General features: G+C 43.3%; 1 protein-coding gene across 2 annotated transcripts in view; it reads left to right on the top strand.

Annotated features, from left to right (window-relative positions):
- The window catches only part of C13H16orf71 (chromosome 13 C16orf71 homolog), a 35,184-nt gene extending 20,495 nt beyond the window's left edge, over nucleotides 1-14,689 (top strand). The window contains exons 10-11 of one of the 2 annotated variants that reach the window (XM_033167827.1): nucleotides 8,397-8,591; nucleotides 14,466-14,685. In XM_033167827.1, coding sequence (XP_033023718.1) covers nucleotides 8,397-8,591; nucleotides 14,466-14,654 — 384 coding nt within the window. In that variant the 3' untranslated portion in view covers nucleotides 14,655-14,685. Of the gene's footprint in view, nucleotides 1-8,396; nucleotides 8,592-14,465 lie in introns of both variants that reach the window. The other variant, XM_033167828.1, reaches the window with a different exon arrangement.

Genomic DNA, 14,689 nt, shown 5'->3' with positions numbered 1-14,689 from the left:
CTCCTTATTCTTCATAAACATCTGCTAATAAAACATTTAGAAAGGGAAGAGGCAGTGGCATTGCTGGTCCACATGCAGCTGTCCTTTTCAAGACAGGTCTGACAGCCGAGCTTTCTGCGTCTCAGATTGGAATATTCTTCCCTTCCTCTTTTTGATTCATGCACAGATTGAAGAATTAAATTGTTTTGACATGTGAAACCAAAGCAGTTATAATTTGGCAGCTGTGTCCTTAGAGTTTTGGAAAGGAGCATGACTAAGAGAAATATAAATAAATTTTGAGGCACCACATTTCCACAGTGCTACTTTTTTTCAAGTTGATTACTGGATGTGTTTTGGGCAGCCTAACAAAATGTTCACCTCGCCTCATCTGTGACTGGGTCTTCTGTTTCTTGCCCTCCCAATCCATCCTTATCTGCCTGATTTGGTTTCTGAAATACAGTCCATTCTCAGCCCCATCTTTTACCTTTTGCCTGCTGGCTACTTGTCTGTCTACATAAGAAACCAACCACAGGGCTGTTTGCATTAATCCAAAGACTAAGTCTTAAGGGATGGAGCTGTGTCTCAATGGTAGAGCATCTGCTTTGCATACAGAAGCTCCTACGGTACAGTTGGGAGATAATCCTGCCTAAAATCCTGGAGAGACACTGCCAGTCAGTGCAGACAGTACTAAGCGAGATTGACTAATGGTCTGAATTAGTATAAGGCAGCTTCCTATGATTCCTGGGCTGAAGTGTTAAGGTGGCCATGTGGCTTTCTTTACAGATGACAGTCCTCTTATTTGAAGGTCTGCTTGGTCCTAGTTTGATTTAAAGATAAAGAACAATCAGAAGGGACAGCAGGAGGGGCTCTGAAGTTGCCAATCCCCAGGAAGACTAGGCAAGCACACTGTGTTTATAGAGTGTTTTCAAAACAAAACTGGAACTCCCTACCACATTTTCTCAAAATGGTGATTACTTCCTCCCATTTTTAAAATTAAATTATTTTTATTGTTATCTCCACCCACTTGAAAATGGATGAAAAATTTCCCTCGCCCTTTTTGCAAGCGGAAAATGTTCCTGCGAGAGTAGAAGTGGGGAGGAATGTTTGGTCCAGCTGGCCTTTGGACTACTCCTTTTAGGAACACGGGAATCTGTCTTATACAGAGTCAGACCATTGGTCCATCTAGCTCAGTATTGTCTACATTGACTGGCAGCAGCATTCCAAGATTTCAGGAAGAGCACTATCCCAGCCATATCTGGAGATGTTGAGGATTGAACCTATGACCTGCTGCATGCAAAAGCTGATGCTCTGTTGTGTCAAGGCCAGAGCAGTGAATCATGCAGGAAGAGAGCAGGCAACCTCTACCCCGAGGAGGAGCTTTGTGCTCCCAAGGGAGGCTTAAGTTCTTTCCTTTATTTCTCAAGGTTGCCTTGTGGTTCTTTTATGTCATTCTGGTGTGGCCCAGCATGTAGATTAGGAGTGACTCCCCTAGACCTGGAATACTGTAATCTTGCAGGTCGTTCATAATACATCTCAGTAAATTAGTTGAATGGTAATTACACTGGAGGAGCTTAGAAGCCCTTCACTGCCTAACGAAGGTGCTTAGAAAGTAACACTCTTCTTCTTGTTCAAAAAAATAAAAATAAAAGTACATTAGCAATTACATTAATGGTCTCGGCTCATTTAGTGCCAGGAGGGAAATCTAGACATTGTGCGCTCTCTCTATCCTTAGCTCACCCCTCTGCGCTGCCTATAGGGAGGCAGAGCCCTCTCTGTTCTTTTGTGGAATCCCTTCTCTGCTCCTGTTCCTTTTGACGTTGCGAAAATGTTAACTGTGAATTAAATTTGGTCTGGTCGAGCTAAATTGGGAGCTAATCTGTGTGCAGATTCAGTTCTGCGGCTGTGTGTATAAAAATGGAATTTGACAGCGAGGTAATCAGAGCTCCAACACTCATTCTGGTTAAGGGTACCTCGCACAGAGTTGGTTTTTAATAAATAAATTAACAGATGAATTAAATCAGGCGCGTAAACACACAGTTGCATGGTCACCAGGAACTGCTTTTGGGGAGCGTGTCGGGAAAGCCTTTCAAAACATCCATTTTTCTGCTAGGCCACAAAATGACACAGGCACAATTCTTAATGGGGTAGTCACTTCCTTGAGCTAAGTTGTAAGCCTGCTTTAAGAGTAAATCATTGGTGTTGTGGTATCCTGGAATATTTGGATTTAAACTCCCACATGTTGGGTGGGAGCCAGGATGGCTTTATTACTGGATTTGGGACCTAAGAATCAACATGGTGCACTTTTTTTTAATGGCCAGGGCAATGTGAGATTAGTCATGCTAGGAAGGAGCTCAGCTTAACCTCTTTTGTCACAGATGAGCCTTTGCCAGTTTTCCAAATAATGAGAATGAAATACACGAAGCCCCTGAGGCTCTCCCCAGTTCAACCTCCTTTTAGTTCTGTTTCTCTAATTAGATTTTTTTTATGACCTTATAAAAATATGAAGAATTCTCTTCTAAGCCTCGCTTCATCTCGGAGTTGATTTAAATGACCTTTTGGCTTTCTTATGGAAGCTATTCCTGATAGAGTTTGACAGCCCAAACTACCGTATATACCCGAGTATAAGCCGACCCGAATATAAACCGAGGCACCTAATTTTCCCACAAAAACCTGGGAAAGCTTATTGACTCGAGTATAAGCCGGTTCACCTTTGCGGCTGTGGAGGAGGAGGAGGAACGAGCAGCCCGAAAGCAACCCTTTGGGCTGCTCCTTCCTCTTCTTCCTTTGCCAAGTTTGCATTTATGTGAGCAGTTCAGGAATGGAACTGCTGCCTGGGGAGAGTAAAGAACCGCCGTTCTTGTACACTTCTTAAGGAATGGTTGACTGGGGAGAGCGGGTGGCGGCACAAGCGGAGAGAAAGGGCTTCTTTCTTGCCACCCCCACCACCCGCCTCACTCGAGTATAAGCCGAGGGCAGCTTTTTCAGCACAAAAAAATGTGCTGAAAAACTAGGCTTATACTCAAGTATATATGGTACTTGTTGCTTTGACTTAAGGGGAAAGCTGCCGTGAGCTTTATTTTCTTTAAAAAGACTACACTCTACACTTTTGTCCATATTGATTGGGTGGCCAGCAGAGGTCCCCATGTGCTGATCCAACTGCGTCGCTGGAATCTTTCAGAAGAGGCTGACAAAGGAGAGGCACTGGGTAAAGCAAGTTTCCCCACAGCGAAACCCCGGGGAGTTCAAGATGCTGGTTCTGATATATAAAGCCCCCTACAGCTTGGGGTAGGATGCTGGAAAGACCGTCTCACCCCTTATATACCCCATCGATCACTGTGCTGAGCGGGTGAGGCCCGTCTGTAGATAACACCTTATCAGAAGGTCTGTTACGCATGATATAGGAATTGAGTCTTTAGTGTTGTGGCGCCTAATTCTTTGGAATTCCCTCTCCTTGAATATTATTTATTTCTGTATGTATGTATTACCTGCCCTTCACTTCAAGGTCCCAGGGCAGGTCCCAACATTGAAACACAACATTTTAAACAGTTTAAAACAATGTTGTCATACAAAGGTATCAATCATAGGCAGCCATGTTTGTGGGCGCCTGAGAAGGAACAACTCCATGTCTATCTGTGCAAGTTCATATTTTGCTTAAATTATTATGATTTTAATTTTTTAAAACCCCAATTTGGCTTATTTTTTCTGTTTCTGGTGGTCATGGCACATGGAGGAAGCAGATACACAAGGCATTGTAGCCGCCCCTTCCTATTCCTAGAGTTCTTACTCAGCACCTTTCAAGATTTCGCCTGGTGTTGCCTATATTCTTAAGTATATTGTTGCAACCATAAGGACTAGAAAGTGGAAGATTGAGCAGAATTTGAACCCAACAGCTGATCTGGGTTTTTTTCCCTGCTCTATTATGAGATCACAGTACAGTACACCCACAGCCACAAAAGTATAAGGAAAGAAGCTACAGTTCAGCAAATTAAGCACTTATTTTGGCATTTTAAATATCTGAAGCCATATTTTGCCTACATTTTTCAATTACTTCCCTTTGAGGTCCATTGCCCATTTGAAAACAAAATGCATCACAGCTGAGATCCAGAAATCTCAGTGTTGTCCTAACGGAGTCGTATGTTGCAGATCAGTGACCCCACCATGCTTAATATGAAGGCACTTGCTACTTTTACGGAATACAAAATTCCATAGTAAAGTGCATTAACCAAAAGACCGTTTAGACCGTTACTGTCAGTATTGCCCACTTCTTTACGGCCAGTTTTTTCTCTAATTACACTGTGTCCAGCCAGTTGAATGAAGGATTATTATTATTATTACTCTTTTTGCCGTGACAAAGCAATTGTCACCGAGGTTCCAGGGTTTATTTTACAACTTAATGTGGAACTTCGGATCTGTGAACAGATGGCATTGTCATTATTTTAGCCTTCCCCAAAGAATGGAAAGAAACACACAGTTGACATTTCCAAAATGTTTTTATTCAGTAATAAAAATTAGCTGCATCTCATTGGAGAGACTGACTTAACTCCTGAGTTCATGGGCATAAGGAACGCAGAGGAAGCTGGGTCGAGTTGGTGGTACTTCCAGTCCAATTTGCGCAACGGACAGACAGGGCAGCACACTGCTTTGTGTCCCATCCTGAACACTAGCAATTTAGAACTAGGGGCTCCTCCTAACAACCTACTTACTGAACATTCATCCTGATTTGCTTGCACAAAGTGCGGGCACAGGTTACATTAGAACTGCTCTTTTATACAGCATTCGTTTTTATTTGTTTGTAAGGAGATCATGCAGCAATAATCATTCACCCTGCTTTGAATGGTGCTTATCTATCTTTCTGTTAATCATTCATTCCCTCCACATTTTTCAATGCATTTTCCCTATCACTTTCCTAACCGCAAAAGCCTGTTACTTTTAAAAAAGACGATCTGTTGCCAACAGAGTGCTTGAATCCCCTCTTTAATTGCACACATCTAAATTTCCCAGAAGGCGCTTGACCCCCCCACAAAATACTGACAGTCTGGAGCCTTCCTGCTGGATGTTCCCCTAACCGCTGTACCACATGACCAGAAATGGGCTGGTGTTAAATTACCGCTGCAAGATCCAGCCACTGGCTGATTGCCGGATCAGGCAATATCACATCACACACACACACACACACACACACACTGAAACAACTTGTTATTCATGCTGGTATGCCAATATTACAGACAAAAACATTGGTGCAAACAAATCTTGCTCTTCCCCAAGTGTCACCTGGCAGCAGCCATTCCACCAGGATCCCTCAGTGGGAGAGATGAGAAGCAGGGCTCATTGCCAAAAGACTTCGCCAACAGACCGGTTCCTTCAGGCACCTCCTTCCCTGAGCTGTTTCTTTGCCAGCTGATGATTATAAGAACTACTACATGAGAATTGGTGCCCCCTCCCTTGTCCCTTTCCCCTTGTGTGACACTTTTTTAGATTGTAAGCCTGTAGGCAGGAACTGTCTTGTTTTAATTGATTGTGTGTAAGCTGCTCTGGGACCCTTTTTGGCAGAAGAGTGGGGACAAATGCTCTAAATAAATCAGTGCTGATGACTGGGTTGTAAGGTTTGTCTCTTCTTCTGGAGCAAGTAAGGCACACTTCAGGCTTCTGGGATCTGCTTTGTGTTTTACTAGAACCACAAAATCCACCAACACCTCCTGGATAAAAGCCCACTCCTGGTTACCCCAAGCTTTCAGCAGTCTCTAAGCAGTCTAATTTTGCTAGCGGCTGGGTGTCAGAATCCTTGGCAATCTACTGCAAATTTCCCAGAGATCTCCTGTAGGTGACTGAGACGCCTCTGTCAGACCTCAGCCAACTGCTATTGTGGGATCCGTGGGCCAGAATATCCAGAGCATCACAGGCAGATGGCATGGCCAAAGATGGGCCTGTGGTCAAGTTCTGCAGAGGGAAGATATTTTCAGCAACTTCCGTCAGTGGTGAGTGGCTCAAACTGAGGAGCCAAGCCTGGAACAGCAGTTATGTAAAAAGGCTAGCTAGGCCTGAATTGGTTCCTCAGGCCATCTGATCGTGATGGGCTGAAGAACATCTGTAACATCTCTGGCCATTACCAAAGCAATGCTGCTCTGTCTTAGAACTGCCCTCAGTAGTCCAGGGTGAGAGTGTGGCCTTGCTGCCAGAGTCTCCAGTTCACTTGGTGGCCTTGCACCCACTTAGCTGTGAAGCTCCCTAGGCAACCTTGGGCAAGTTGACTTGCCTTTCTGACTAACCTGCTTCACAGGGTTGTTGTGAGGATAAAATGAAGGAAGCCTCACATAAACTGCTGTTGTATGACCCTCGGAAGGACACATACAAAAGGATGCCTCTGTGGCTATCGTTTCTGAACATGTGCTTAGTATGCATTCATTATGTTCATTATGTATTATGTACTGTTAGAAATTCTGTAGCAGGTCTGTGTACTGGCCCTAGATCGTGAATTGAATTGAGTCAATTTGGGTTGATTCAGCTGAAGTGGGGTGAGGCAACCCCAGGTTGGATTAGGTCCATCTGGAGTGATCGGGGGGGGGGGCAGTTCAGTGGAGAGGAGAGGAATGAAGATGCTTACAGGCCATCTAATCACACATTTAATTGGGGTTTTAAACCCTAATTAAATACAGTGGTACCTCAGTTTTCGAACAGCTTAGTTCACAAACAACTTGGAACCTGAACACTGCAAAACCGGAAGCAGGTGTTCTGGTTTTTGAACATTTTTCGGAAGTTGAACGTACTCCATTTTGAGTCCCCCTGTGTTTCCTGTTGCGCTGCTAATTTGCGTCCCCCCATTGTAATTCAAGCCTTCCATTTCCGATTGCAGTGTTCTAAGGTGATATTTGGAGCTTATACTTTTGCTATTTATTTTGCTTTTTTTGTTTTGAGGTTTTTTCAGTTAATTTGTTTTTGTGACTGTGTGGATCCCAGTTCAGCTACTGATTGATTGATTTATTGATTGATTGTGTGACTGCAGAAATAGATAAAAGCCCCCCATCCAAACAATGACTATCATCAGTGCAGGTGAGATTTGTAAAAAAATAATTATTATCATCTACAATACTGTTTTATTTATTTTATAGTACAGTACATTGATTATTGCTTTCATTTTATGGATCAATGGTCTTGTTGGATAGTAAAATTCATGTTAAATTGCTGTTTTAGGGGTTGTTTTTAAAAGTTTGGAACGGATTAATCTGTTTTGCATTACTTTCTATGGGAAAGCGTGCCTTGGTTTTGGAACACTTTGGTTTTGGAACAGACTTCCGGAACGGATTAAGTTTGAGAACCAAGGTGCCACTGTAATGTGCAAGGCCTCTGAATTTATTTGGGTCCTGGGATCACAGTGGATTGAATCAGGGCCACTCTGAAGTGCTGGATTGTACTATTATGTATTATCTATTAAGATGTATTGCTTATTTTTATGACTTGTATTTATATAATAGCTTTCATTTTTTGGTATGAATATAAAGTTATGTATTGATATATATTGTTTATTATCTTCTATGTTCTAGATTGCCCTGTGGACTTTTGACAAAGTGTGGCATATACATTTTAATAATAACAGTGCTGCTACTGCTGCTACTACTATCTACTCAATCAAATAAGTGCTTTGAGACTTGAGACTTGCATTAAGTTCCAGCTGTTTCTGTGACCAGCCCAAAACTCAGTCACCCAATGCATTTTCTGTGCCCTCTTGTTTTCACACATGTCTCCCATGGAGTGTGCAAAGGTGGAGACATCTCACCAGAAAGGCAAAGGGAGCCGCTGGCTGCCGGAGGATTTCTCCGGAACTGCTAAACTGCCGAGAGAAGTCAGTTCCCATTTAGAAGTGTGCAGCAGATGTATCATTTGGCAGATGTCTGCAGTCAGTAATTTGCCACTCGTCAGTGATTGCCTGCTAAGTTGGCATGACCAAAGCTGGGGTGAAAATAACCGCGAAGGATACACTTTGACTTGTCCATAAGCAATTTTCTAGAAACCTCTCCAAATCTTAACTGTTCTGTATCCCAAAGCCAAAATGGCAGTCCTTTAAGTCCACCTTTTGTATTCTTTCACCAGAAAGTTTGATTTATTTCCTCACATTTTCTACAGAGAACATAAGAAGAGCTTGCTGGATCAGGCCAATGACCCATCTAGTCCTTGAAGAATTCCCCTCCCAAAGCAACACTTCCAAGAGTGGTTTAACGGTCACTCCCTCTTCACAGGAAATTTTGGGAATTGTAGCTTTGGGAGAGAAGCTAGGGCTCTCCTATCAACTCTTAGCATTTTTAACAGACTACAGCTCTCATAATTCTTTGTGGGAAACCGACTGTCTAGAGTAGTTATCAGAGTGCTTTACAGGTATGGTGCAATTGTTGTTTGAGTTTGATATCCCCGCTCTCTTTTAACAGGAGGCCTCCTACCTTGCCCCTGTCAACACACTGCCCACCCCAAAAGGCGCCAAAAGAGAGATGCTGCTCATGACCATTTGGTTATCTAGCTGTGGACAGGTTGCCCCTTGCTGCCAGCAGACCAGCTTCTTTCCCGGAACCACCTTGGCAGCAGCTAGCATCTACCCTGCAGTTGTGACCTGGCTCCTGTCTCTGGTGAGTGGAACAAATAGCTTCTAGGAAGTGTTGCAAACTGGAGGCAGGCATCTTTGCAGGACAATCTCTTAGCCAGATGAAAAGGGAGATATAAAGCTGCAGTGCAGATATGTGAGATTTCTAATAAATCAAAAAGTCGCTACTAGCCATAATGGATCTTGCGGGAACTTTGAAGGGCCTTAGGACAGCAGGATAGCTCAGCTGGTAAGAGCACAAGGATCTTAATTCCATGGGTCCGAGCCCCACAGTAGGCAAAAGATTCCAACATTGCAGGGGGTTGGGCTAGATGACTCCTGGGGTCCCTTCCAACTCTACAATTCTATGATTCCAGAAGCCTTGTGTAACCTTCCCAGAGTCCCGTAAGCAAGGCTTAAAATGTTCCTTCCATGGCTGGAAAACATGACACGGAAAGCACTTTTTAAGTGGGGGGGGGGGATCCTATGAAATCTTGGGCGGTCCTTCTATGGGGTTTTTCCTGCTGTCCTGCCCCCCTTTATTTGCATTCTTAAGTTTTGACGATACGTGTAAAGCTGCGATCGTGTTTGTAAAAGCTGCATAAGATAAGATCAACCTGTGCAACTTTTGGCAAATACTAAAGATGCATCTCATTACCCTGGGCTTTGACACGAGGTAATAAAATCATAGAATTGTAGACTTAGAAGAGACTCAGAGGGTCATCTAATCCAACCCCCTGCAATGCAGGAATTTCAACCAAAATAAATGGTAAAAGTAAAGGATCCCTCGATGGTTAAGTCCAGTCAAAGGCGGCTATGGGGTGCCCCATTACAGATGGCCACCCAATCAGATGGGGACAGCATCTGCCTGCCTCCAGTCTTCAGGGGCCTCACTTGTTCTCCAAAAATTATAGACAGAGGCTCTGAGATTACAACCACAAGCTCCTTTAGTACCCTTGGGTGCAGGTCATCAGGCCCTCAAGATTTGAATTCATTTAAAGTAGCCACCTCTTTCCCTATCTTGGGCTGCAGTTCCCACCTTGCAACATTTGTTCTGTTATCATCAAGTTCCTTTTGGATGAAGACAGAGGCAAGTAGGTGTTGAGCAGTTCTGCCTTCTCTCTGTCACCCAATAGCATTTCTCCGTCTTCCCTACGCAAAGGACCTACTACTTGCTTGTTCTTCCTCTTGCTTCAAACATAGCTGAAGATACCTTTTACAATTATTTTTAGCCTCTCATTCTGAACTTTGTCCTGCCCAACTCTCTTCCTGCAACTATTGGCTACTTGTGTATACTCCTCCTTCATAATATCCTTTTCCTTCCATATCTTATACATGCCCTTCTTAAAACTCAGCTTATCCATAAACTCTTTATGCAGCCACACAGTTTCTTTAGATGTCTCCCACTTTTCTGCTATAGTCTGCTTTTGTGCCTTCAGTATTTCACCTTTAAGAAACTCCCACCCATCTTGGACTCCCTTCTCCTTGAGTATTCCTGATGTGCATTTTCAAGACCCACCTTGTTCATGTGATTATAATATGTTTTAACTGTTTTTAATTTTAAATGGTTTTAACCGGCCCTCAATCTGCTGGTGAGGGGCAGGTAATGAATTCTATCCTATTTCTCAATAATAAGCAAAATGCTTACTCCTGCTTTCAGTGTTCTGGTCAGTGGTCTGAAAGGCACCAGAATAATTGACCAAAGCTTGGCAGTGTTTATTTATTTTTTAAAATTTCATTTGAAAAAAATCAATGTTTAAAATGACTTAATAATTTAAATGCATTTGACTGCTCGAGCATGATTCAGCCAAAGTTAAGCACTTTTTCTGCTCAGTCAATTTCAGTGGGAAACTTAACCTGAAAATCTTATACATGTCTACTCAGAAGACAGTCCCCACTGATTTTAGTGGGACTTACTTCCAGCAGGTAGGCATGCATAGAAAGTTGCTGCATTAAGCCTGCAATTCTAAATCTATTGGGATAACTGGCTCGATCACCTGTTGAAGCCCTTTATTATACAAAATCTGCAGTGTTTGGCTTGTGAATCTGGTTAGAAAAAGAAGACTTTACCTGTTGCAGTCACACGCAGAAGATGCTCGTAGGTAAGGAAATAATTATTGTAAGAAATATAGGAAAGGGTTCTAGTCTTAACTAGTCTAGAGAAGAACAAGGCAGTTGTGCTTGCTCTTTTGTTCTCTCAGAGGATAGTTCAGAAATGACCACTCATCTTGAGGTCTGAAAGAGAAGTGTGAGGAGAAGGTTTTAATGAGGATGCAGCCTAAGATGTATCAGTCTAAACAACAAAGAGATAGATAGAGAAGTCAGCATGGTGATAAAGGTACAGGGATAGTTTGGGAATCTGAATGTTACTCACTTTGCCTGTCTTAACTTCATGCAAACTCCTCTTCATGCAAGTTGAGTTGCTCCCAAACTGCCAACAGAACCACTTTACTAGGGCTTTAGTCCCATTGAATGCAGCGACACTTTCTTCTGAGTAGGCATAGACTTTATTTATTGATTACACCAATGTATATACTGTTTCATATAAACAGTATCAAAGTGGTGCATTACATAAGAACAAAACATGCCATAAAAGCTGCATACACATTTTGTACAGAAATTAATTCACATTCATCAACGGTGCACACAACTGGGTCCCACTTCAGAAAGCACCGGGGCTGAACAGGAAAGACTTGTGCAAGGCGCTCTGCACATCTCTTCTGTCCATATTGATGCGACAGAAATGTGCTTAGCTTTATCTGGGTGGTGCCCCTTGTGTTAGCATAGAAAACTATATTATGCCAAGTCAGACCGCTGGCCCACTGAGTTCAGTATTGTCCACACTGACTGGCAGCAGCTCCCCAGGGTTTCAGAGGAGGAGCATTTCTAGCCCTACTTGCAGATGCTGGGAACTGAACCAGGGACCTTCTGCATGTAAGGCAGCTGATCTCCCACTGAGCTATGACCATTCCCTAAAGTTGCTGGATGGTGTTCCTCCCCATTTACCCACTGCCGCAGGCCCAGCTGTTCATGTCACCTTTTGAGCAGGCAACAAAAGGTACACTGGCATGCTGGGTTGTCTGATTACCCCTTCTTTCCTGTCCTCCTGATGCAGCCTTCCAGCAGTGCTTGCAGTTGATCAGGACAGAGGCAAGGCTCCTTTCCCCTCGCAGCCTGCATCTCTCAAGGAAATATATCATCCTCCAAATCTGCCTTTCTTCCATCTTCCACCCATGACAGCAATGGCTCAGCTTATGCAAAGCAAGGCTTCCAATCCTCTCTGGCTGCTTCCAAAGTCAATAGGCTGAATCTGGTTCTTAGTTTCCAAGTCACGTAGAAGAAAGGGGAGGGGGGAGAGAAGAAATCAAGGGGAGGAAACGAGCCAAAGATAATTAAATGTGATGGGTTAGAATGGAGTGGAGTTTTTCCTCTTCTGTTCTTTTTTGCCTAGTGTCAAGATTTGGTTTCTATTAAAATATGTAGTCAGAGCGAAGAAGGTCATTCAATCTGTGTTTTTAATTAGGCTTTGCGTGAAATTGCTTGTAAAGGGTTAATCAGTGAACTGTCAGTGCTATAGCTGTCAGATCCAGAGTTTCCTGGGGAGAGGAATTGATTGCTAAACCACTTGTAGCCTTGGGAGAGGAATAGTGTGTGTGTGTGTGTGTGTGTGTGTCCGTCCCAAGAAACTCTCACTCATCACCCTTTAAAAACCACAGTTCCCAAGATTCTTTGGGGGAAGCTATTGTTCTAGGAAAGAAAGACCAGCTTCCTTGTCCTGTCTGTTGAAGTGGCATCATAGGGCTTTAAATGTGTGTGGCTGTGGCATAAGTGGAACATCCTCCTTCTATTGCCCAAGACAGCATCCCCTGAAAAACTATTTTCTCATTCAAAGTGGAAGGTGACGTGACAAGCTTACAACTATTAATGCACATTACTTGGGGAATAGGAAGCCTCCTTGGGAAAAGGGAAAAGCCACGCACCAGCTCTTCATAATAGCGTAATCACTTAGCATTGATTTTCAACTGAGGTTATTGACCCTATTATCATCAATAAGGGCAATGTACTGTGTTGCTGCAGGAGAGAACATGGCAGTCGATAAGGACTCTCTGTTCTCATCTCATCCTAGGAAACTTAAGAGCGAGTTACAGGCTTGCTCTCTGTTGCAGAGCTACCCAAAATGCAAACGTTGGAAGCAATGATAAAGCACATAGCCGTGACAGAACCCTGTAATTTTTAGCTGTCAAATGTGCTTCTCGTATAGTTATTTAACTTGTTTATCTATTTGGTAAGATGTTTATCCCACCCTTCTCTACTGCATTTGCAGCGCTCAGGGCAGCTTATAATTTAAAAGGGCAAAACAAGTCTGGCAGATTTAACACTAATTAAAAAGGAGTGGGTTGTATTCAGCTAACCTAAGTTAGTCTCAGCCATTCATTTAAATGGGTCTACTCTGAGTAAAAGTTAGCTGAATACAATCTAGCACTGTTGGGCTGTATTCAACTGACTTTTGCTCAGAGTACACCCTTTGAAACTAATGGTGCTGAGTTCATCATGTCCGTTAATTTCAGTGGTTCTGCTTTAAGTAACCCTCAGTTATTTAACAATAAAAAGAATAAAAAGGGTGGCCAGTACAGCAGGTAAAAGAGGTTAAGAAGAGGTTGTTATTAAAACTGCTGAGGCCAAGCGCCCATTGTAATATTATTATATTATTCATTTAAAATGTACAAATGCCCCCCCCAGCTTTAATGCAGCTTACGGGGGGGGGGGACTATTAAATCATCACTAAAAACAGTTAAAGAAACAAATTTCAAACATTCAAAATGATTACAAATAAAGGAAAGCTAAATCAGAGCCTCTAAATGGAGGCCTGGATTAATGGTGTCTGGGACAGGGCTCTCTTGGGTCATGTTACGCAGAGAGGGCTATTAGGGATCTCCCAAGCCACTGTGTGGAGCGGCCAAAAGTGAGCTCGCTGAAAGTGGGGTAATGCATGAGGTTCAGGATCCTTGCAGTAAGATGAATGTGCACAGGCATGAGAGCGGAGTGATTAGAATATTACCTTCCCCTGCTTCTGTTCTGTGTTTTGCTTTGTACAGTGTAGAGCAGAGGTGTTGTGGTCCAGGGTCATAGTGGGGGTGTTGAAGACCCATTACTATTTCTGCTGCAGAGTCACTTGTCTCCAGCATTCTAGAGCTGCCCAAACAGCAGGAAAGGGGAGCTTTTCAACCACTGAGAAGTCTTCTCACCTTTTGTGCTGATGGAAGCCAATCAGAGTGAAAGATAGATGAGTCAGCCACTGAGGATTGGCTCCCAGGGTCACTCTGGAGAGGGTGTGTGGGAAGAGTACCGAGGTGGAGTTGTTCTGCATGCTCCAAAGCACTGGGAACACAAGGAGCTTCAGTTTGAAGAGACTGGTGTGCAATTTCTGTTACACACAATAGAACTTCAAGGAAAAAACAACTTAAGTCACTCTGAAAGAAGATATAGGAGTACCCCAAATGATTTCCGCATGCACGTACACAGAAAACAATAGACCTAGCTGGAAGGCAGCACATGGAGATCTGCATTGATCATTGCAATGCATCCCTGATTATTCTTACTGTGTAAGATTATTGTATAATCTTAGAAGGGGACCTGGTTGTTTGTGGGTTTGGTTGTGAGAAGGGTCATGACTGTGGCTATCGTGAATGGACCCTGTGCTTCTGAATTTGCCACTACAGTACTGCTGCAGAGTCTAATAATTATAATAATTATCCGGCTGGCAGAACATGGCTTTTACAGGGAGGATGATGACTGGTCAGACCCCAGCTGGAGCAAAAGACTCCCAGGCCATTCTGCAGAGTTTCTGTTCTACTTTGACCCAACTCAAGTTAGGCTCATGATCAGTTAATCCAAGTCATCTTTTCAAATGCAATGACAGGTACCCTGCCTGGGAGCAAGAGGAGAGAGCAAAGCACCATTCCAGGTCTTGGGGCTGCAGCAGATCTGGTATAACGATGCCCTGTCACTCCACGCTTGTTTAACACCAGTCAGCGAGTCGGAAGTCCACAGCAGTTGGAAGTGTGAAGTAAGCAGCAGCACTGCAACTGTCTTTCTGTTCCACTGTTGAGTAAGAGCCGCTGTTCTTTGTTCAATGTCATAAAT

Source organism: Lacerta agilis, chromosome 13, assembly GCF_009819535.1.
Source record: "Lacerta agilis isolate rLacAgi1 chromosome 13, rLacAgi1.pri, whole genome shotgun sequence".
Taxonomy (NCBI): domain Eukaryota; kingdom Metazoa; phylum Chordata; class Lepidosauria; order Squamata; family Lacertidae; genus Lacerta; species Lacerta agilis.
The sequence above is the reverse complement of the archived record's forward strand: the minus strand, read 5'-3'. Positions and strand labels throughout refer to the sequence as shown.